Source organism: Seriola aureovittata, chromosome 13 (genome assembly GCF_021018895.1).
Source record: "Seriola aureovittata isolate HTS-2021-v1 ecotype China chromosome 13, ASM2101889v1, whole genome shotgun sequence".
NCBI lineage: Eukaryota > Metazoa > Chordata > Actinopteri > Carangiformes > Carangidae > Seriola > Seriola aureovittata.
This window is the reverse complement of record NC_079376.1, coordinates 18,705,074-18,729,552: the sequence shown is the minus strand read 5'-3', so window position 1 is coordinate 18,729,552 and position 24,479 is coordinate 18,705,074. Positions and strand designations below refer to the sequence as shown.

Genomic DNA, 24,479 nt, shown 5'->3' with positions numbered 1-24,479 from the left:
TTTTTTTACAATGCAGTACACCACCGGTACCAATGCTAGGATGCTCTGCTTTTGGACTGTTTGTCCATGTATGAGCTTAACATGTTTCCAAACTGTTGCTGTGAGCTTCCAGACATCTCAGCAAATAAGAGTTGTCTGCCTGACTAGAAATAGTTCAGAACAAACATTCACTGCTAGAATATTTCTTCCAAGCTTGTGCACTGGTCACCAAAACTAAAAATGCAAGAATATAAAAAGAGGAAACAATGATATAATGAAGCTTTTGGGACAAGACGTACATTAGAGTTTACAAAAAAATCAAAAATCAGATTTTGGAATAAACATAACACACTTACATATTTAGCTTTTATTGAAATTTATGTAAATTAATGAATTAAATTATATTCATACATAATCAAAATGTCAAAAATAACACAGGGAACCATACCCCAAAAAAATAGTAAACTAACAAATGCAACATTATAATTTAACAAACAGGGGTAGATTGCCAATAATTAACAAACTCAACCCCTTGGACTTCATATTTTGCTTGTTCAACTATTAATCACACTTGATTAATGAGGCCTGTTGACATAATCAAAGAAAAGACTAATGTTAAAGTCAAACAAAACAACTTCCAATCCAAGTCTTGTCCATGATTCTGAAACATTTCAGTCAAACCAGCATCATGAATTCACTGTGATTTAAGTTAAAACAATAAAACCTGAAAAACTCCAAGGAGAAGAGCGAATCGAGGCACTGCATATAAGCCTAAATAATGAGTTTGATGCATTCTGACATTAAATTCCCTTACATGAAATGTGTGCTTTTAAAGATGGATGAATGCTGAGTGCAAAAATAGATTTTGCATTAGAAAAAAAAAAGAAAAAAAGATTGTCACCTTGTTGTCATCCATTTTCCACACAAACACTCTTTGAACAACACATACACACATTTTTTAAAGCTTTTGCCGCCAAACAAAAGGCTGATGCTTTTAAGCACATAGGTAGTAACTTAATAGTTTTGCAGAATATTAAAACTGGTGCATCAGTGGCCTTCACCAGTGAGTTTTAGTCTTTAATCCAGTTACATTTCTCCAACTCTAAGTGAATAAGATATGTGACAGCACAGCACCCTTGTTGACCTTTAACTCAATTAAAATGTTCCACACTCGGCTCCTCATGATTCTGATATATCAGTTTGTACATTTATATACTGTATATCTCCACACACACACACACACACACACACACACACACACACACACACACACACACACACACACACACACACACACACACACACACACACACACACACACACACACACACACACACACACACACACACACTTTCTGTGTACAATGTATACAAGTACATACCACACATTACAAACAGTGAATAGGTAAACAGACACAAAAAGGAAGTAATACACTGACTGTAACAAACATTAAATAACTGCATGTTTTTCCATAGAAAAGGGAGTAATTGGTTTGTATTGCTTTGGCCTGTTCTGTGAGCAGCCTGCTCATGTTATCCTCCTCTGGTCGTGTTGATGCAGAAGCATCAGAGAGCCGCTAGACTGCACCACTGAGAGGACTTGGCAGCAGCGAGAAGGTGGGAATCCTTACTTATGTCACAAATGTCTGTTTTGTTACTTTTCTTCTTTTACCACCTTTTCTCCTCATCTTTCCCTGTTTTTCCCTTCTTGGCGGAGGCTTCACATTAGCACCCAAAAGTGTCTTTTTGTGCAGTGAAGTCTGTGTCCTCTTGGTCCCATTTGCCTGGGGACAGGCACTCTTCAGTGTTGAAGTCCTGAGGGTTTACCCCAATGTCCAGGACCTGGGGGTTAGTGCGAGACTCAGCGAGTCTGGAGGAGCAGACAAAGAGAGACGATTCATTAGTAACCTCTTTGATGAAACCTGGGTAGTGATTAAAATGTTTTTTTATTATAAATAACAATGCATTACATTTAAATAGCTTGTGAACAATGACATGTACAGAGTGTACACAAGGTATGGACATAAATGTGGATTCTAAGCATTCCTATTTGTAATGAAGAACAAAGAATCATGATTTTAAAAAGAAAGAAAGAAGCAAAGCCATATGTGGCCAGATGTGGCAATGAAATGATTCCCTTTGTGAACTGATAATAGCAAGCCAACATCATACAACATGCCTATTTAAATACATGTTAGACCCGCAGTACATACAGAACACACACCAAATTCATTCATCAAGACATCTCTTGTTCAGTGTCATGGCACTAACAGAGTGCTAAGCTGATGAGTGTGAGGCAGAGGCACAGAAAACATTTGTGATGAAGACATGGACACACTGGAGGACTAATCAGGTTCTGTGGCAGAGAGCCTCGACTTATGAAGCTCAGGGATGGATCAAACTGTGGAAAGACAGTGGGAAGGGGGTTTCCCCCTTTCAGTGAGTCAAACAAAGGTTCTGAACTATGTTAATGGTATATCACCTTCAATGAAAATGTGCAACTACATGTGTCTTGAATATTCTGAAATCCAGGCAGATGAGCAGGCTTGAATGTTGGGTTGACTAGGGGAGAATGAGGTGAAGTGACTACATCCATTTATGATTCTGTTACCTGAGTAGGATTCAAAGCTATCCAGACTGTGGCTGGGGGTGCAAAGGAAACATCACAAGTCAGGCAACATTTAAACTCCAAACTCTTATAATAAAGTGAATGGACAGTTTGACTTTAAGTCCAAATGCTGGTGGATTTAAGGCCAAAATTAGAAAACAGGCCCATTTTCTCTTTGCATGACAGAAAACACATGTAGACCATATTGACTTTTTCCTCTTTTTGATCAACAGGCACTTCAGAGGCGTTTACATCTACAGCCAGCAGATGGCAGTGCAGTCTCTCAAATAGCAACAAAAATGATCTGAACAGGAATTTATCTGCAGTTCACATCAAAAAAGTACAATTACAGATTGCTCCTGTAAGAGAGTGAAATGTCACTCATCAAAAAAATAAAATTTAGGAAAAAACACTTGGAATCCAAGAATAAAACTTTCATGTTGTGGGAGCAGATGTTTTGTCTGCCTGTAAGCCTGTTACATGATCTCCAAGGTGTTTACACAGTGTGCTTTGATCAAATTTAGGACGGTATAATCTATGATTCAAAAGCAATGAAGGATAAGAAAAAAATCTTTCCTAGTCTCAAAGTATCTGTGTCTGATGTATCTGTTTCTCAAGCTTAATATAAATTACACCCTATGGCCAATAATCTCTCATGTTTATAGTCATCTTGTCTGAAATATTATTACGGGGAGTTCACTCAGAAAGGCACATTTATGTAACTAAGCTATAAACAATCCATTAATCTGGAATTAATTTCAATCCCTATGCTAAAGAGTATGTGCCACACACCAACCATCAGGTGCAGTGAAGATAATACAGACACTGTCATTCTGTAATATTCTCATTCACAGACTCATGAATTGTTTCTGCTGCTTCAGCTTCTCCTCGTGGACAAAGACATCAACCTGTCCCTCAGCTCCCTAAACTTCCTTCAAGTCCAGAAATCTACATGTGGATGCATCTCTGTTTATGTAGGCAGCATCCTCATTAATCACAGAGCGGCAGCTTAACGGCATTAGGGTGTAATTACATTGTGTGCAGACAAATAATCATCTGATAACAGGGCTAAAATGGCCTCCTAATGCTTGATTAAAGAGACTGTGGAGCCCATTCTCCCCTTCACTAAATGGAAGTGAGAGAAAAAGACGACCGCTGTCGAATTAGCAGAGGGAATGAAAAGCAGAGCCAAAGGAAATAAATGCACTAATATAAGGTTGAATGAGTCTTTATGGCAGTCTGGAACAAATAGCTGTAAACAGTTGCACTGTGCAACCTGACAGCAGACCACCACAGCTTATCTGAGTGCTGCCGATACACACTAAATTGAAACATTAATCACACTGGATTCCAGCTCCATTCTGATTGGTTTGTTGACGACATAGACAGAGTTTAAGGAGTTCCAAACAGCTCAGACAATGGACTTTCCTGTCAACCTTGAACAAAATTATGAGACCGGATCTTTTCCTTCGTTTTTTTCCTAATGCTGCAAAATAAGTTACTTTCCTATGGTTTTGTGATATAAATACCAAGCAATGTGTCCCTCAGCAGCACCCATTGGTAATCACAGGCTACCCAAGCTCATATGAAATCAATGTGGAGGCCTGAGATGATGGCAAACTGAGCCTACAAAAGCAGTGTGACTCAGGGAGGGTGTCGGCCGTGCCAGGGCCTGTAAACTGAGCCTGTCTCCTGTCTGTGGGAGTGCACAAGGGTGAGCCGAGTGGAGGGAGAGGCAGTGTTTATTACAAGAGCAGCCCAAACCACATGCGGCTATTTCCAGAACAGCAGCTTGTGTGGCTGTTCAGCAGACACCGGACTTTGGCGGAAAACCTAAATCCATACTGGTTCTCACCTTGAGAAAGCCTCGTCCAGACCGTCCTCCAACTCCTGCCACAGAGAACATACACATATTTGTTAAAGTTAGTGTCTTGAGTGATGATAACAGTTCTTACTGATGAGATGTTAATACACTCACATATGAACACAGTCACCTTTAGCCACTTTTCCTCTAACCTACAATGGTCTTGGGAGGTTAATGTGGGCTACTTGCAGCCCCACACCCTCTCCAGCTATGTGACCATTTCATGAGGCCAGTTCTGTTCAATAGGCTATTGTCTAACTCAGCATCGCAGCAGTGCAGCTGCAGAATCCACTCCCCTGCACGTTATCCCTCTCTTCCTATCTTATCTAACCTAAACAGCTGAATCTCACTGACCAGCCTGACTCTTGTCTTACCCATACAGTATTGTTGTTCTCTGTTGCCTGATTATGCACCATAAAGGGATCCGATTCGGCCTGCTTTGTTCCTGAGTGGACCTGTGCCACGTTAGCTCCCTCGGCCAAGTCTAGAAGTTTCCCCGTGGCTACCTCTGCAACATGAAACAAACAAGCAAGATTTGAGTTTTACATATAAATGCATTAAAAATCACATGCAACCTTTCAAATCACCCACTACATTCAATTCCTATATAGTTTAAAGAATGCACTGTGTAGTGGAGTCATAACAATGAAGATACATTTTCTCCACATAATCGGCTCCTGCGATTATCATAGCCTCATGCAACAGTAAACAGCAGGATGCATACACCAAGTATAATGCCATGGTATTCATTAAGGTCCCCTTTTTCCTCTAATGTATCTCATTAATGCAGCCGTCTGTGGATTGTCACTTTGTGATAAGTGAGCATGGAGTAACCTCCTGACTTGCACGTCTAACCCCGGTGATACGGCTGATCTGTAACGGGATTGGTTTGTAATGGCCCTGCCTCATGATAAATGTGTGTCAATAATATGTGTCGACTGTAATTTCTGTCGAGTCTTTAGGCTAATGTGTTCCGCTGAGAACAGTAAAACTTCAATGACTCTTCTGATGCTAGCACAACCTCACTCTGCTATGCACACACCTCACTGCTGAAACCTGGCTATCCTTAACTGACCTTTTCCTCAACATCTATGTTCCTCAAAACACTGGCTCATAAAACAACTGAGTCAGCATGCAAAAGCAATTCCATCCAACCTGCCCCTTCTGTCAAGACCGGCTCAAAGGCGTTTAGAGTACTGTGCTGTTATGCAATATTGTGGGGCTGGGACTGTCATTCATGTGGAAAAGGAGGGAGGCTCAAGGCTCGCCTGATGGTAATGCCCTGGAGTTAACAGCTTAGGTGTTTGCTAAGGTGGAAGTGAGGCTCTGGGAGCAAACAACCGGCCGGCATATTTAACTAGAGCTGCTGCGATTAGTCAATTGATCAGTTAGTTGATTGAAAGAAAATTAATCAACAACTATTTTAATAACGGTTTGTTTGTTGTTTTTCAAGCAAAATTCTCAAATGTGAGAATTTCTTGCTTTTCTTACTCATTTATGACAGTTAATGAATGTCTTTAATAAATTATGTGACAATGACACTTAACATTACTTTTTTTAAACTAGTGATTGATATTTTAATTATAATCATAAGCCCTACATTTAACCCTGTGAAGAGGGGCAGGAAAAACCTGACAACAAACAAACACAGGAAGAAGTGGCATTTATATTTTGTATCCACTGTAAGACGCCTGGCGCCAGGAGAGAACTGAGAGTATCATGTCTCCTGAATAAAGCTGAATCACGGCTGACAACACCACTGAAGCTGACAGTCCCTCTGACTCAGTGGCATGCCATTTGATCAGCTACAGTGAAGGGTACATAAATGTAACCTTGTGATAGCTCTAAAACTCTGCTGTCCCCAATCACTGCTTTAGGGCTGGCAGTGAAAACCCCTGTCAGGAGAGAAATGCTCAGCCTGTTTCAAAAGGCACTCAGATGCTTCTGCAGTACTGTGTATTACTCTGCTGTACAATTACGCCAATTTGCTTTACAGAAATCCAGTCCACTGGCAGCTCAATGACCCACAGGATGGTGAGTGGGATAATGTTAGTCCAAAAACACACACCAAGCCTCTATGTTACCAGAATCTGTTTCTATGTCCGACTTTGTTGAGTCTTCTCATTGGGGATCATCCTTAAAACCTGTGTCGGTCATAAAATGCTACACATCCAGGGCCACAGCCACAGATAAAGTATCAGAACAGATTTAGAGAGATCCCTCTCTGGCTGGAGGCCACCGCGCCAGGCAGAGGAGGAAGCTCAGTGCAAAGCTGATGTTTTCAGATGCAAAAAAAATACTGCCTCTGTCTCAAACAGAAACCTCCAGTACCAAAAGGATCAGAGGAAACTCTAAGAGTGGCCGCTGGCGTTTTAAGTGTGACAGGAAAAGGGCATGCACAGACAAACAAACAAAGAAGAAAGCATTGTGAGGCATGAGTGTACAGACATTTAGCCGCAGGCAATAGGATGCTCGTCATCTCATTTCATCTTAGGCTGTGGACAATATGTCGAGCTAATCATGCCTTAAGGTCATCTGGCTCAGTGGATGTCAACAACATGCTTCGAAGGTATGAACTGTGTCTTAAGTTGAGGAATCTTGGGAAATCTGATGGAACACTGGGGACACAGAAAATGTGGGCCACTTTCATGCTTTTTACACAAACAGAGTGGGACAGAGTAAGACTGTGTGTCCATGAAAAGTTCTCCATTATCATAAAATGTCAAGGAGATCGCTGAACCAAGATTTGTTTTTAATGGATCCTCAATGCAGCAAGGGGGGGTTTAATATTTTCAAATTAAACAGAGCATCATCATTACCATTATCATCATACATAATCACCTAAAAATGTCATTTGCTGTTCATTGTAATGATGTTAGTGAGAAGGAATAACAAAGAGAATGCAAATTGTTGTCAGCTGACCTGCAGCCTTAATATAGGCCAACCTTTGACAAGTGGCTGAATACTCTTCCTTCCCCTGAGGCTACGACTGCAGTGACGGAGAGGGTGAGGGAGAGAGAGAGAACGATGTGATGATGGGTGACATGACTCACCTCCTCCCTTCAGGCTGCCCAGGCTGGCCGAGCTCTCTGACTGAGAGTTGCTGGCTCCTTCCCCGTCTGAACCTGACTTCACTCGTTTCTCTTTCTCTGTGCAGGGGGAACGGCGAGGGGTAGAGAAAGACAAAAAGAAAAAAAGAAGCATGGGCATAATTCAGTAACTTGTAACCACACAGTGAATGCCCTCGCGGTGCAACCGCTGAGGGAACTGTTTACTTTTATAGCAGTTGAAAATGTGCGTATTAAAATGTTTCACTAAGCAAGCATATAATGTGTGTAAACAAATTGGCAGCAGCAAATTGGCACGTAAGGTTAAGGCCATTAATCAAGCCATCTGTCAGCTGAAACTTAAAAGGCCTGCCTGGGCTTCAAAGATGGGAACACACTTCATATTTTACGCAGCGGTAAGTACAGCAGCATTCAAACAGAGTAGGCATGGCATCTGGGTCAGACGGATAATAGGCTTTGCTCGCTCTAAACATTCTCACCTGCTAAGAAAGTGGTTTAAAACACAGTGCAGGTTACTAAGTGCAACTGAAAACAGCTTTCATTGTGCTTCCTGTACAACACCGCTCTGTTGCACTCTGGACTAGTAGAGTAGTTTGAAGGATGGTATTTGTCAGCAGAGTTACTTACTAGGGATTGTGTTCAAAGTTAGGACTAAAAACACTTCTACTTCAGGACGGGACCAGAGGCTAGTTTATGGATTGTCCAACGCTTATTTTAACCACGAAGCAGGACTACTGCTTGGACAGAGACGCAAAACTCAGAGTGCAATAGTACGTCATGATACTTCCTACCAGATCTCACAGTTTTGGTTTGAAATATTAGTTTTAAAAATTGATGATTAATTATAAGATGATATTTATAAATGTGCCATATAGTAGACTGTGAAAAATAAACATGGCCTAGTAAGTACATTAAAACAGGAGGCCATTAGTCTCAGCTGCATGAAATCTGCCCCATTCAACCACATACTTTCACAGTTCCCTTAATAGTGCAACTTGCACATTTTGCACAGGAACATGTTGCAAACCCTCTGAGTGTTGTGGCACAGTGCTCCATGAAGAACTACACCCTGTCAACTACACCCCTTGTTAACTTGCCCAACATGTGGGGAATAGTCATTTCTGTAAGCTAACATATTGTTAAAGTGAAATGCACTGTAACAATATGAACATACAGTATATTGCTATGGTGCATCTATGGTGTCTTCTTTCAAATATCATAGCTCATACCGGCACATACCACATAACTGTAACATCCATGGTTCAATTATGGCTATGGATGGATATTTTTGTTGCTGTTGTTATAGCCTACATTCTCTCCCCCTTGTTTCCTGTCTGCATGATCACAGTTTTATTTATTACTTCCGAAACTGTTTCTTTTGAGAAATTCATCACTGCTGCTGCTGCTCAGCTGCATTTTGTGTGGCAAATGTGATGTTGTGAGGACATCAGTTCCTGCAGGCTCAGCATGTGATTTCCTGTGGATCCAACTCAAGGTCAGTCTCAAATATTATTCCATTTCTGTCAAAACAATCTTTCTATAAGCTTATTATTATTATTATCATCATCATCAAGCATTCCAAAAATATCTCTCCTCTCTCTGAATATCTCTGTGTGAACACCATCTCTTGGCACCTTTAAACAGACCTCCTCTGGAGCTCTTTCAAATATCAGCAGAGACAGAAGTGATTTCCTAACAGGAGTGTATCGATTCTCCAAATCCACGGTTCGGTTCAGACCTTAGTTTTTGAATCATAGTTTGGTTCATACCCCGGTTTTGCTGTCCGGCACTGCGAAACAGGTTCATGGAAAATTGTATTATGATTTTGGTCTTGGTTTCAGAATCATTATCTCCCTATTTCCTAAAAATGTTCACAACTAAGCTCCTACTCCTTTGTCCTAAAAGTAGAATAAAAAATGTATCAGAGGTTTCGGGCAGTTGGGAGCATTTTCCTACTCTGCAATGCTTGATAAATACAATACATTTGTTTTGAATGACTGATGACTCTGAGTTTACTCATAAATGCAAACACCCATCACTGTCTTAACTAAAATATCACTCCTCCCCATGAAGTGATGGTTAGGGCTGATGCTTAAACGAATCCAGAAGCCACACAGGAAAACGCAAGACCTTCTGCACCAGTGTGATAACTCCCTGAGGGGCCAAGATGCTGACCCACTCTAACTACATGGCTGGAGATTAAATGTCCATTTCCGTCTATCCTAAAGAGACCTGTTTACTGCAAGGAGGTGTTTTTATTTCATCACCATCCTTGGTCTGAAAAAAAAAAGAAAAAAAAAAAAGACATCTCATTTCCCATGAGCCCAGGTAGCTTAGTGATGGCAGTGTTTCAAAAGATTTCCCCCAGCACCTGTTCTCTGCTCATGGCCTTTCCAGTGTGTAGTTTTCACTGTGACTGGAGCTCAAACTCCTGCTAAACATGGAACCAACTCAAAGATATGCAAGTTCAAAGCTAGCTGCAGTGTTTACAGGGAATATTCTATCAACACGGATTTATGAACAGAGATGGGAGGTGTAATATACGGAGGAATGTGGGTCAGGAATGTGTGTTGGTCTGTGGAGAAACACTGTGGGTGGTGCAGGGGAGTTTGTAAAAGAAAAAAATACAGATACTGCAAACTAGAGAGACATAGGGTAGATACCCTTTCTTCCTGCCCTGATCCTCAGGGGTCTTCTAACTTTAATGAAAGAGACTCAAAAGGATTTTTTTTCCTCTCCTGATCTCACTTTCTTCTTCTGTGCCACAAGAGAACGCCACTACTTCTTTCTGAAAAAACAGATTCCTCCTTTCCCCTCCATAACCTCCCACCAGCTAGGCATCATTTCTCATTCATCAGAGAGACTGTACTGAACTGTAAGAAAGCAGTTCTACAAATTAAAAGAAATACTAAACCCACCTAGAAAATGAAGATGTTGAGAGGTGAAGAACAGTGAGAAAAGGGGGAAAAAAGATGCATTGGTAAAGTGTGAGATAAATAGAGTAAGGTTAAAGAGTGAGGAGGCAGTATGCACTAATTTGCAGATTTTATATTCAGCTCAAAAATACAAACAGCCAAATGAAGAGGCGTGAGGCAGGGGCCTCTGGCCTTGATCTTGGAAAAAATAATCCACCCCCAAAATGGAAATATGCACACATTAAAACATTCTTAAACACCACAGTAGAACAAGAAGACGGGGTAGAAATGTGGAGTGAATGAAAGAGGCGGTTGGAATTTTCATACAGTGAGAGTGTGCGTCTCTAAAGGACTGAATAAATAAGCTCGCCTTCGCACGAGACAGAATCAATGGCACCGACATTGAATCTGTCAGGGGGTTGAGCTCCCACTGACACACGCATACAATCATTTTCCTTTCTCTCTTACACACTTGCCATCCCAACACCCCTTTCTGCCCCGCCTTTCATCCTCTCTTGCCCTCTCTCCTTATCCCCATCCCCCCTTTCCTTTGCTCTCCTCCTCTTCACTCCTCATAATAAACAGAAGCGAGTGCTGGAATGGGGGGAGGAGAGGGAGAATGAAATAACTCGACTGGTGTGGGGTGAGGGGGATTAAGGTGCCAGGTGCACAACAAGACGGACAGCAACAATGGATAATCACAAAATTCAAAGAGCACCAACACAGCAACATGCATGTAAAAGATGAGGAAGATGGGAGTGGGGGGTGGTGTTGATGAGGAAACCAATATTATGTGGCAAAAGCTGCTCATTTACACTGGAGTCACACATGCAGTAAATTACATGCATGTTCTGCTGAGCTGTACAAAAGAATGTGTGTGACACGTCCTTACACAGCACTTTGATTACGTGTTGTGCTCACTGTGGTGCCTGATTATCTCCGTACTGTGCACTGCTATTGAGGGTGCTCACAAATTCAAAGAGGATGAATGCTGCTTACAAGTTTGACATAAAACAGAAAAATATAAATACGGTGTTTTATGAGGAGAAAAAAGATCATAGATAAAATATATAGAGGGAAAATCCCAGTGCTCACACATCTGAGTCCTGCTCTCACCGTAAAGGGAACAGAGAAGATCTACTTCAGTCAGCCCACCTCTGCCCCAGGCTAACCTTAATTCCTCTCCACCCCTCCCCATGTCGATACCTAGATGAGTCTTTAACCATGACTGAGCTCCCTGTAATAAAGAGGCGTCACTGAACTAAAACAGGTCTCAGTGCTCTCTGGGCGATGATTTAACCACTGTGTGAAGAGCTGGTCCAATCAATGGGGACATTCCTCTACTTTATGCAAGTGAGTGAGAGTGTGTGTGTGTGTGTGTTTGTGTGTGTGAGAGAGGGATATCAGTGATGGGCAGGAGCAGCCAAACAGTTCTCCAGTAGTTCACATGACCCCTATAGAGGGTGTCAAGGTCAAGACCAGGAAGACAGAGGAAATTTTATGTTTCCACGTTTTCCAGGAAACCTCAGGATAAAAGAGAGGGTCACTGTATACTGGACATGTACAGTAAGAGTAGAGGTTAACAACAGTGGGGAGTGGAGGGAAGAAGAGAGGAACGTTTTCACTCATCCGTCACACTCTGGTCGTCAGGGCGACCATGCGTACCTTCCTTGGCAGCCTGCCAGAATTCAAACGCCACTCTGAATGCCTGAGCCACCGTGAGGGTTACTGCCTGGGCCTGTTGGTGGGAAGCAGAGAGCCAAACAAGAGATGAGACAGATACAAAGAAAACAAAAAAGGAAGATGAACAATATTCATATGCATCTCATCCACTGGAGGGAAAACTCCAGGAAGTCAAGGAACTATGACCGTGATAAAAACAGGAACTGACCACTAATACAAGGAGGAGTTTCTTCACAGCTGCTTGAGGAGGAGGAAGAGAAACCTGTGGACTCTATGACGAGTTGTTTATGTAACTGGGAGGATACGTGGCCTTTTGGCCAGAACTAAATTAGTGAGAGGAAGGAAGAGGAGGGAGTGGTTCACTCTTTCTACAAACCTCCAGGGATGGAGAGAATGCCAAGAGAGGGATGACAGCCTCCCCGCCCTTCATGTTCTCACTCCTTGTCTTTCTCCTGACTTAATACTTGGACATTTGCAAGTAAAGTGCGACTCAAAGTGGCAGTGCAGTTGTTCCCTCTGCAACATATCTGCATAAAGTTCTTTTCACACACTGCCAGGAGCAAAAGCCGAGTGCAATACCTGCATGCGAAATTCACAGCATGAAGAATCTTTAGTCTACATTTGTAGCTTCAGCCATTAGCTATATTCCACTATATATTTATTTATATGTAACCAACAGCACTGATGGAGAGAGTTTGACATTTTGGAAATGTGCTCATTTGCGTTCTTGCAGAGAGTTAGATGAGAAGATCAATAACACTCTGAAGTCTGTATGCTAAATATAAAGGCACAGCCAGTAGCCAAATAGTTTAGGATTAGGACTACAAACTCTGTCCAAATCTAACAACATCCACCTACCAGAACTTCTGAAGCTCAATACTCAACACATTTATTCAGTTCAAAAACTTAAGTGTAAAAACAGCAGGGTGTGGTTTCACAGGAGGGGTCCTATAAGGGACTATTTCTTGGCTGGGAGACAGCTAGTTGCCTGGCAACCTCACCATGATGACAAGACTTCTGAAAGCTGACCAAGAAAGAGTTGGATATAACGTGTTGATTAGTGAGCTTTAGAGGTGCTCGTGCTAACCCTAACCCTAGCTTGATATTCAACACACAGGTTGTATCAATGTTTGCGTCCAACTCGGCAAGAAATTGAATAAGCGCATTTTCCAAAATGTTGAACTATTCATTTAATTAAAAAAAAAATTAAATGAAATGAACAGTAAACATTTTTATCTAATATTTAGATTCAGGTGGTTTCAGACTCTGTGTTTCCCCTCACAGAAGGTGAGGATGTTCAACTCTGCCTTTGTTGTGAACGGGTTATCAGACTACGTTGGATAAACAGCCTTCTTCTGTACACAGTGGACACACTCAGACACACTTAACCGCACAAACTCATTTACTCACCATTTTTCTCTTGGTGCAGAGGAAGGCATGACACTCGAGAGTCTCATTGTGTTGGCTCTGGACAATGTAGGCAAACACTTTGTCATGCATCTTGTCCGCCGTGCAATATGATATTCTGAAAGAAAAACACACAAACACAAATAGATGCACATACTTACTATAATAAAAACACTAAGACCTTACAGAGTCTTCACAGATCAAGTGGGACCATCATGCAACTTCATCTGCACTAAGCCCTTAAGCTAGCACAGCAATCCGATTTAAACTGTTCAATCTAGCATTTCTCTAAAAACTATTACCAAAAAAATCCTAAAGCAAGCTGCACTCACAATCTCACTGCTCTACACGTGTTCAAATACACACCCCAGCTGTGTGTGTGTGCAGGTACAGGGCTGAGCAATGTCATGAAATTGAACTGAATCATGCACAGTGGACATCTGTGTTGTTCTGCCAAAGGCATGCCATTCCTTTCTGCTTTTTAAAGCAGTTACTTCATCCCACTCCCACTGTGCACACCTGTTCAACAACCTCCACACAGAGTTTTAAATTATGGCTTTTAGATTAGGTCTGGCCCCTGTAAGGTACATAAAACAGACACAGACAGAGGTGATTGTGCTTGTCTTGTTGTGGTGTAGAAGGTCATCTGCTGATGTGAGATTCCTCTATGTCACATGTTTGTGAGGTATCAGTCTCGCTTGTCAGACTCAGGTGTAGAGCAGGGTTTAATTTAAGCTGTAATGCTTCACAAATAGCTTTTCTCCACTATTTGATCATCATGTCATTACCCTAATACCAAAGTGATGGGCACACGGGCCTGGAGGGGACGGAGACCCAAAATGAAGGAGAAAGGCTGTAATGAATGTCTGCCATCTGTCCTTCCTTTCTCCTTTGAGCATCAGCGCTGTGCTCCAACTTCACTGTAGTATAGTCGCACACTTGGTTAACTAATGGCTGGGAAATGTATACGGTTTGTAATAAATAAATGAATGAATGAATGAATGAATGAATGAATGAATGAATGAATGAATGAATAAATAAATAAATAAATAAATAAATAAAAGCGAGGGAGGAAAAGTTTGGAGAGGTTTGAGAATCACAGCTGCGCTCTGCACAACACAACCAAGATTTACAGGCAAGCGTTTGGGCGGGAGGGCGTCAGGGAAATTGGGTGTCTAGGCAAATCCATTTCTTTTATTGGTCATCCATCTTCTCAGCAGATGTCTGGGGAGGAGCACTCCAATGGGGTGCAACATACAACCAGCTGCTTTATGTCTTCACACCATCCTGAGGTTACAGCTGGACTCACCTCACCCAGTCAGCCTTTTAATTACTGTACTATTTACGTACTTTATATTCTTCAAACGACAGAATCTATTATCAGTGCAAGGCGAACTGCATGAACACAAACACTGTGCGACAAATTTGTAATGAAGACAGCATCTGTAGAGTTGAAAAGATAAATCTAGAAGTTTTCAGACATGAGGCAAAGTGAGTCAAGGTGAGACAGGTGCATGTCGGTCCTCTAAAAACAATAGGAAGTTAGTTATCGTAGTTTGGCCTGCTGATTTTGCCCACTCATCCACTTAGTCAACAGTTGGAGCAGTAGCAGCTGTGACAGAGCTCACATAAAGCTCACTCGTGCCTCCACACACAGCTCATGGAGGTAATTAATGTACCGAGGCTACTTCTTCGGAGAGACATATTTCTGGTTAAAGAATCCACAGATATTATGAAAATATCCTTAGATTCACTGTGAAAGTTTCCAAGAATATCTCTTTTCACACCAATAGTTTGTTTGCTTGGGTCTGAATCAGTTGATGAGTTTGTAAATTTGGAGCATTTTCCTCTTGGTTCTGTCTCTTTTCACAAAGAGAAAAATCCAAGCAAACCAAAATGCATCACTACAAACCGTGTGAGAATGTTCACGCTGCTTATGGGTCAGACGTGTGTGCTGCAGGAGCAAGAAAGTTAATACAGAAAGAAGGTCCTACGCTCTGGACTAGTGCATATTTCTCAGAGAAACATCGCTCTGCAATTTAACAAGGAGCAACTAGTAGCAACTATGCAAGCTGCTACAGTTCATCCCAGAATGCAGAGCAAACCTGGCTACAGGAGTTGTTTAGCTCAAACTTGTGGAAGCTGGGTTGGAGCATGGATTACATTCCCACCACAAATTAACCACTCCAGAGATTGTTTGGGAGTGGACCAAGACCAGTTCCTTTAGAGGGTCCGTACCCGAGTGAAATTACTATTTCACGCCTGCCCAAACAAATTACACCAAGGGGGAAAACCAACCAGAGTCTGATTTAACCGGACTAAAAAGTAAAGATGTCAAAACACCCTTAGAATAATCATGGTTTTAAGTTTTCTTCATTTCAAACAGGAACTGCTTATAGTTAAATTCAGGAAATACAGGACAAAAAAAGGGGCTTAAGGTGTAGCCCACAGCTTCATGACAACACTTGACAACTTCCTGTTTACACCCCCCCCCCCCCCCCCCCCCCAAAAAAAAAAAAAAACCTTAAGGAAACTGTAGTTCTAAAACTTGGTGTGGGAGGGGTGGTGGGGTCTATAGTATCAGACTTTGAAAAATCCAGAATTTGTTGATAAATCAGCTGGCTAGAAATTAATCAGCAATTTTTATAATCCACTCATCATTTAAGCCATTGAAAATGCAAAACATTCTCTGGTTCCTGCTTCGACTGTTGGTCAATTTTCTGATATTTAATATACAAAAACATTAATCAAGACAGTTAATATCAGATTAATTTAGGATGAAAATGATCATCGGCTGTAGCCCTAATTGTCAGTGAATTAAAACTGCACAGGAAATATTACAACAGTGATGACCAAGTCTGTTCAGTTTGACCTTACAGCAATATACACATCTTATCGACATAATTTTGTCTTAGCCTAAGACAGCAATATCTGTCATCCTGCCTTTCCCTAGCTTTGATGGACCTTAGGTTGTTCAAGTTCAATTTGAAAAAAAACAAAAACATCCCAGACTAGATTTTTAATATAGATAAATGCTGTGAGTCTGACAAATTGACTCCATCTTGCACAGCCAGAAAATGGTTATTCCATGACAAGTGATGCAAGATTGAACAGGTGGGAAGACTTCTCTCTAAAATAGCTAAACATCCCCAGGTGACACAGCAGAGTTGGAAACATGGTCAGTGAAGACAACTTGTCAATTAAACTGCTCTGAAATAACTTAAGAAAACTGTCAACACTTGAGATTTTCTCCTCAATCTGCCAGCTTTTAGAAGACATTCTTCAACGTAAGCCTAGCCATGCTTGGAAAAACGATGGAAAGTCCCATCTTGACTTGATATGTGGACTCATAAATGTGGAATTTTAGAAAAGTGATTCAAGCTTTGCTCATAAGCTTGAGGCCAATGGAGGTCGGGCAGCTTTAAGCGAGCAGGCTGTGGCAGGCAAGTGATCTCTGTAGACATTTACTAGAGAGGAGGACTGTGTGTGTGGTGTGTGTGGTGTCTGTGTGTGTGTGTGTGTGTGTGTGTGTGTGTGTGTGTGTGTCAGTAAGTCACACCTGAGGTGAAAGCTCAGGCATACAGCTGTTGTAGTGCTCCCATGAGAGTTGAGATTGATGAGACATGCTGCTGATGGACTGCCTACTCTTCTCTCTGTCTCACACATATACAGAAACACTTTAGGCTGCTTTGGAGTACCACACCTCCTTACACACTCACACTCACCCGGTGATGGATGAGAACAAGAGAGGAATAACAACTTTTGTTTTATTGCAAGTGATAGGGAAAAATTCAGGGTGGAGCATTTCCTAAATTGGAGCCGCCCAACTGAAACCAGGACACGAAATGTGTGAGAAACATTAGGAATCTCCTGATGAGCTGGAGGAGAACTGACCTGTATATGGAGATGTTTTCTATCATCTGGTTGGAGGCACTGTCGTAAAGGATGATTCCTCGTGGGGAGACTGTTAACGTGACTTTCTGGAGTTTTTTTCCACTTGCTTTGGCCTAGAAGATAGGAAAGGGAAGATGGGTGGAGGAAGAGAAAACATGGTATGTGAGATAGAGATAAGAAAAGGAAAAATCAATCTAGCTGAGTGCCAATTACAACTCAAACTGCTCATTTCTAAATCAGGCCAGCCAATCAAAATACACAGTGCCAGGGATACCAGTATACAAAATCAATCAAGTTACAAAGCAAATATCCTGTCATCAAGCTTTCAAAAGAAGCCATCAAAAACTCATCTAAATACTTGGACATCTTGACAGAGTGTCTGGCTTGATTAACAGTATAATTATACGTATCTGACATATAAGCCATTTTAATAAACACATTAACAAATCTAAATAAAGAGTTAAACAAGTTTAACAACAACCAAAGAGACATTCAGTCCAGAGTAAATGAAAGCTTTTCAAACTATGCTATGACAAAATATTACTTTACACCAAGTCCACCTGTTCTACAAAATGACAAGTAAAGAAAAATCAAAATCTCCCATTCAGCAGCCTGACATCCTTTTCAGAGGGACACCAAGGGCAGCCAACAGATTATGCCCAATCAGAGCCTCTGCCTCCCTCTCCATATATCACCGTGTCCCAAGTCCCACCATTTTGCCGCCTCTAACTTCATTATCCACTGAGCTGCCAGATCCAATAACATTAAGTCTTTTCTACCATGATAAAGCTGGCTGAGCCACACAATGAGCAACAGTGTCCAAACTAATTGCATCCTCCTCTAAATGTCAGCTTTGGCCTCAGGGGGGAGGAGGTGGGGGTGTCTGCAACCAACCAGTCACTTTTCACAGAGGTGTCAGAGAGGTCATGAACAGGAGAAAACTACTGGATAACCAGGAGTTTCAAATGGCTGAGGTGATGATGGGGAGAAAATATTAGAGAGAGTCCCTGTGGGAAATGTTTCTTGAATAGAAGGGTGTTGACAAAAGACTTTGGGCGGCCTGTGTTAAAACTATTTCAGTTATGTGTGTGTGTCTTCGCTGCCGAAGGTGTGCAAGTGTGTGGCGTCTCTCACCGTGGCCACTATCCTCTTGACAGCAGCTGCAGAAAGCTCCTCTCCTTTGGGCTGCTCAACCATCGTGACCCCCAGGTACTTGAGCTGGAACACCATGCCCTCCAGTAGGGTCTCCCTCGTGTCCGTCCAGTTCTCTGGAAGCTCTGCGAGATGAGAGACACGCACCAGTGATACTACTGCTCACCAACAACACTGCTGCTTTTTCTGTAAGGCAAGCTGAGACGTGTCAGTGAAGCATTCTCTTGTCCACTTGTAGGATGATAGACTCAGCTAGATTAGATACGGCAGCAGCCAAACCATGTCCTCATTATGGCTGTGTGTAATGAGCACATGCTTTTGATATTTCTTCAAGCAGCACAGCTAAATCAAGTGCTCTCATGGGCTAAATTGTGCCTATTTTCACAGAAATATATGTAAACCTACTGCTAGTTGTGATGGCAAGTAAGAAACAAGCCACTGAGTTTTCTTTCAAATCTAAATAAAAAGGTGAATCATCTTTTTTGGCTGTCCAAGCTGTAATCCTGCCAAATGTGGCATGGTAAAGGCAGTGTAAAGTAGCAGTTTTCCTAAAAAGATTATAATAAAATATAATATCCGGCCATCACTGAAATACCCAGAAGGTTGGAAGAGTTTTTGAGGATTCAAAGACTCTTACAACCATGAAAATGAAAAAGATTTTTAACTCAAATTCCAAATTGCCACCATATTTCACATCCAGGTCACAAAAAAATGATACATCTCTTTGCTCGTTTTTTACAAACCTAGAAAAATATGAACTCATTATTATGTATGAAAATATAAGATAACAGAAAATAGAATCAATGTAGACAAATATAACTGATAATAAATCATTTTGGCCTCACAATGTAAAAACTGAGTGAGGGCATATTCATTAAAATGACATTAAAATGGAGGACATGGACATGTAAATAGAGATGAGTACCTTCTATGTTAGTTTTTTCATACTTGATTTTTACTTAAAAAAATATTTTCAGGTTTTTTTGAAAGTTACTTATCAATGCATCTGTTCTGTACTTCTGCTGCTGTGACACTTCAATTTCACTGTGTGGGGGGAATAAAGTTTATCTTATCACATATCATATAATTAAGCTGGCCCTGTCTGCACTCCACTGTAAACCCTTAATTTTCTCTCATCCATCACTCCATGCAGAATACGGACTGATCAAGCATTAATGCCATAAAAACAAAACGAAAATAAAATGTGAAACATCACTGGTGGTATATGGAGTAATTATGTTTTCAACAATGTGTCAAATACAGGTTCAAGAGATTTTTTTGAATTGGCGCACTTGACCGTTTGGCAGAATTCATTTACAATCCTGCCGACTGCAGGCAGCAAAGTCATTAATAAAAGATCATCTCCTCCAGTTTATGAGACAATGACACTTATCCACAATTCAATATCATACATTTTGTTGAGACTGTGATTTTGGTTTATTTCATCAGAGAAAACCTTGGTGAGCTGCTCAAGGCAATGTGAGTGCAGTGATAAAAAAAAAAAAAAAGAACAACTTGTGTGACCTGACCAGCCGTCCACATAAAACCAAATCACTGAGACCCATGTTCAATTTATGCTGACAGTCCACACTAAATCTCCTTTCAAACTGACCAGACTTGAGTTGATAAAAAGAACCAGCTGTACAAACCGTGGGAACAATATCTCACACTGGAAGTTCATGCAAGAAGACAACAAACTGCCTCTTCAGTATTCAGCCATTTGCTACAGCAATAAAGATGCTAACTTCTCCTTGAAGCTCATAAAAAGTTTATGGACTTGCAGCTCTGCTGTGATAGTGAGTGGAGGCCAATTGTCTCTTGAACAACATCACCCCTCCATCCTGGGTGGTCTTCATGTCACCCAGTATCTTCAGTATCTCCTAGGATACATGCAGCCAGCTAAATAAATGACACCATCACATAATTTATACTGAAATAGTTGGTCAATTTAATGATCGGTCTTTCAACAAAAACTTGATTGGCCAAGTGATTCTCAAAATCACTTCATCGTTTAAGTAAACTTTTAAGTAAAAATGTTCAAATTCACTGGTTCCTGCTTCTTAAATATGCATTTTTGCTACTTTTCTTAGTCATGCGTAATACTACACAGAATATTTTTGGATTATGGATCACGAGTCAGACATAACAAGACATTTAAATGTGTTAACTTGACCTCTGAGAAATTTTGATGTACTTTTCCACCTAATCAATCCAGAAAATAAGAGTTGATTAATTGAGAAAATGAGCGGCTGATTAATTGAAATAAAAATTGACTTATCTGATGATGTTCAAATAAGTCTTTGATTCATTTTCCCCATTACAAGTGCTTTAATCTTCTTTAGCAGCACATGATTGTGTGCAGTTTTGAATGAACAGGCTCATTCTCAGCACCCGTAAAAACTGTTGCTTGCTTCCACGTGTCAGCTGTTTCAGTTTTCACTGAGTAAATTCATTTTCTATTTTTAAGCTTTTGTGGTAAATCACTGACAGTTATTATTACTGATGAGCAAATGATGAAATTAATGGCATAAAACTATCATTTCAAGTATTTTAACTACACAAGTATTTCCAAAGCTTTGTGAATGCATTTATACTTCGTGAACACCATCACTTGGCTGAGGAAACCATATCGCTGAGGGAACATAGACCATTTGAAAAAAAGCAGCAGGGATTAAACTATAACATTCCTCTCCTCTGCAGCCAAACCAGACCAACTGTGAATGGTTATGGAGAATGGTTTTTAATGGTCTAAATGCAGCTCTAACCAAACCCATACTTAATGGGTGAGTCTTAACAGTGAACACCCACTCTAAGGTCAAGGTCTCTGCGCTCTTAAGTGTGGTGAACAGATCAGGCGGTCTCCCTCTGCTGTTACATTAGTGTCTGGGTAAGTAGCACCCTTACTGTAATATAATCAGTGGCGAGGAATCACTTGCAGTTACACATGACCTAAATCAAGTTACTGAGTGGTCCAAGTGGACTATAAATGTCCATTACGGGGTGTAGCCACTTAAGGCATTTGCAAAGTTACACAAATATGATGAGGATAATGCAAGCTTAACCTCAGCTGCCATGACATTTCTAACCTTTGGTGCTTGCTTGTGTTTGTAAAAGCAGCCATCCAGTCCAGAGACTTCCTGTGTGTACAAAAGGAAACGTTGCTGACTGATCTGCCATGCTGAATTGCAACAATCTGTCAGACGTGCTTTGAAAATGCTCTGACTTATTCAAGGCTTAGGAGAGATGTCATTCACATAATACACACAAGTGCAGTAGCAGGCTTGCGCTGGTCCAGCAGCGATATCAGACACAAGCCTCTCTACTTCAACTGCCCATACTAATGCTTGTAGAAGGCAGGTCTCCAGGGATTACCAGCCTGTTCAGCCTGACCGCGGAGTCTTAGGAATACCCGATCCCAAGAGACAGAGAGGAGGCTACTGTAAGATTAGACTACACAGATGATGGGATGTCTTTAGTTTGGCCTGCCAAAAATATTCAGCAAAAAAACAAAAAACAGATGAAACCTCTGCAACCTCACTGTAGCAGCTTTAGTGAGCAATGAAACAACAGCTTTCTTTAAAAACTGACACAATGGCAGTTCAAATGAGCAACTCATGAACCACAGCTATTTTTAGACTGGTGCATATACCCAGAATGCTGCTTTGTATGGAATAATAATCCATTTTCATATTGGTTACATTTGCATTCACACAACCAACCCCCCACCCACCACCAGCACCAGCCCCAGCCCCAGCACCAGCCCCAGCCCCAGCCTCAGCCCCCTCCACAGCAGCTCTCTGCAGCTGCCGTGCTGATTAGAGCAAACTTCAAAGGCTTCTTGGCTACGCTGGAGCTCTGGCTGGTCAGCGAGTGCTGCTCGCCTGGGTGACACTGCCTGTAAATAGGCCAGAGAGACCAGGCGACTGAGCACTGATGTTTGCTGAGTGGAAGGGGATAGGATTTGCAGGGACAGGTAGAGGGCTACAGCTGCCGCCAACATCAGCGAGTATGGGAAGTGTGAGGGTTTGATTAGCCAATCATCTTCAAAGAATGGTGTGGATAATAAATCATTGTGGTTCATTCAGTCTTGTTCTGGCTCCTGCTCTGCAAGTCTTTACAGGGCCAGGAGCATGCACCCTGAACCTCTGGAAAACAGCTTAGCGCACGCACGCACGCACACACACACACAATTACATAAATATTAACCACACTTCAAAAGAGATGCTCATGCCAGATGACGGAAATATGTATTATGGAAGAAGGGTCTGTGAATAGAAACAAAACAAATATCTACTGGACTACCAGCAAATGACGGAGGGATTGAAAAATAAGAATTAACTTCTCACAGTAAGTGTCAAAATCTAACACGTCATTGCCAGAGTAGTTTGTCTGAAGGTCAAGATAAGCCAGAGATATACTTGCTTTTCAACCACATGTTGGCATAGATGACCAGCTGCATCGTGAACATAATCATTCAAATAATCATTCACGTACTTGCTTCAGAGGGAAGGAACTGACTGAAGCTCTCCTCAATGAAAACTTGCAAAAAAAATCACCTGAAAGACTCTCAGACTATGGTCTGATTCTCTGGTCTGATAAAATCAAGTTTGTCTGACAAACCAGACATGACGCTTGGAATTGGCTGTCCTGTCCTATGGGATATTGAGTGTAAATAAATGAAAAAAAAATTTTTTTTTTTTTAGTATAAGACTGTAACATAACATAATCTGAAAATATTGAAGGGGTTTGAGTACTTTCTGAACACAATGCATCTACGCCATTCAGGTTCATAGTTTTTAATCGGGCAGTTAATGTTGCACGCTACCCCTGTAAAATGTAAGAACTGATCTCACTGTACAGAAAGAGAAGCCTGAAACTGTTAGGAAGTGTCCAAAAGTTGTTGGTTTTTTTTTTATTATTATCACTTAAACCCATCTGGTAACCTTTGACTAATTAGTTTTAACTGTAAATGATAATATATTTCATGTGTAGTTTGTGATGTGATAACAGTACAAGTAGCAGTAGGCAATACTCATAACATTGAAAAAAAAAAAAAAAAAAAAACCTTGCCAGCCCACTCACTGAAGCGTGATCAGCCTGAAATCACAGTGTGTGTCAGCATAAAGTCTACTCTGCCAGTCAGATGGAAAGTTTCTCCCATCCACGCCGTCTTCTCCTGCTTTGTACAAGTCTCAACACCACACTGGTAAGACTCAGCCAGGAGAAGAGGCAGAAGAACAAAGAACATACATGCAGTTACTTCCTCACCCTACAGTTCACCTCGCCTGCCAAGTAGTGAAAGCCTATGAACATTCAAAAGCTCTACATCACACTGTCAACAGAGCAGACTGTGAGCAGCAGACATGGGTCTTATTGTACAGTAACATCAGACTTCTCAAATGTTCCTGTAAGTGGATGTGATAACAGGTCATTAAAGCAATAAGCTTTCTGCACAAAGAATCTGTCTGATGGCATTGTGCACAGTGTGAGATAATCATGTGTCATAATGTGTTTAAGACACATTTCAATTTCCTAAAATCTGTGGTATTTCACTGTATTTTAAATTTATGATTATTTCCAGGAGAGGAGTCTACACGTCAATTAAAAGAAAAAGAAATTAAGACATCATACCACCTTTTCCATCACCTCTACTTTGCCTGACTTTTCTCTGATATGGAGAGGGATAGCAGTTATTGCAGGCTATACTGTGTTCTACCAACAGTATCCAGTATTTGTAGAATTCAAGCAAGTTATTGGAGCTGTGAGGTTCAGTGAAGGGTTAGGGTTACAGCAGTCTTTCTGTTGTCAGAGAGCTCTTAGTGTCAGGCCAAGCTGCGGCCATCTGACCACTCTGGTGGTTACATGGCTGTTGTAGAGGAAAGAGTACTGAAGAGGTCTTAACCCCTAGTT

The 24,479-nt window shown here is 41.2% G+C and overlaps 1 protein-coding gene across 4 annotated transcripts in view; it reads right to left on the bottom strand.

The window, feature by feature from the left end:
* Positions 1–326: 326 nt before the first annotated feature.
* Positions 327–24,479, bottom strand: part of ldlrap1b (low density lipoprotein receptor adaptor protein 1b) — a 32,963-nt gene continuing 8,810 nt past the window's right edge. Inside the window, exons 2-10 of one of the 4 annotated variants that reach the window (XM_056392985.1) lie at positions 18,552–18,694; positions 17,418–17,530; positions 13,527–13,641; positions 12,099–12,171; positions 7,504–7,599; positions 4,825–4,958; positions 4,442–4,476; positions 2,590–2,621; positions 327–1,848 (exon numbers count right to left, since the gene is read on the bottom strand). In XM_056392985.1, coding sequence (XP_056248960.1) covers positions 1,802–1,848; positions 2,590–2,621; positions 4,442–4,476; positions 4,825–4,958; positions 7,504–7,599; positions 12,099–12,171; positions 13,527–13,641; positions 17,418–17,530; positions 18,552–18,694 — 788 coding nt within the window. In that variant the 3' untranslated portion in view covers positions 327–1,801. The remainder of the gene's footprint in view (positions 1,849–2,589; positions 2,622–4,441; positions 4,477–4,824; positions 4,959–7,503; positions 7,600–12,098; positions 12,172–13,526; positions 13,642–17,417; positions 17,531–18,551; positions 18,695–24,479) is intronic. The other 3 variants (XM_056392986.1, XM_056392983.1, XM_056392984.1) reach the window with 3 other exon arrangements.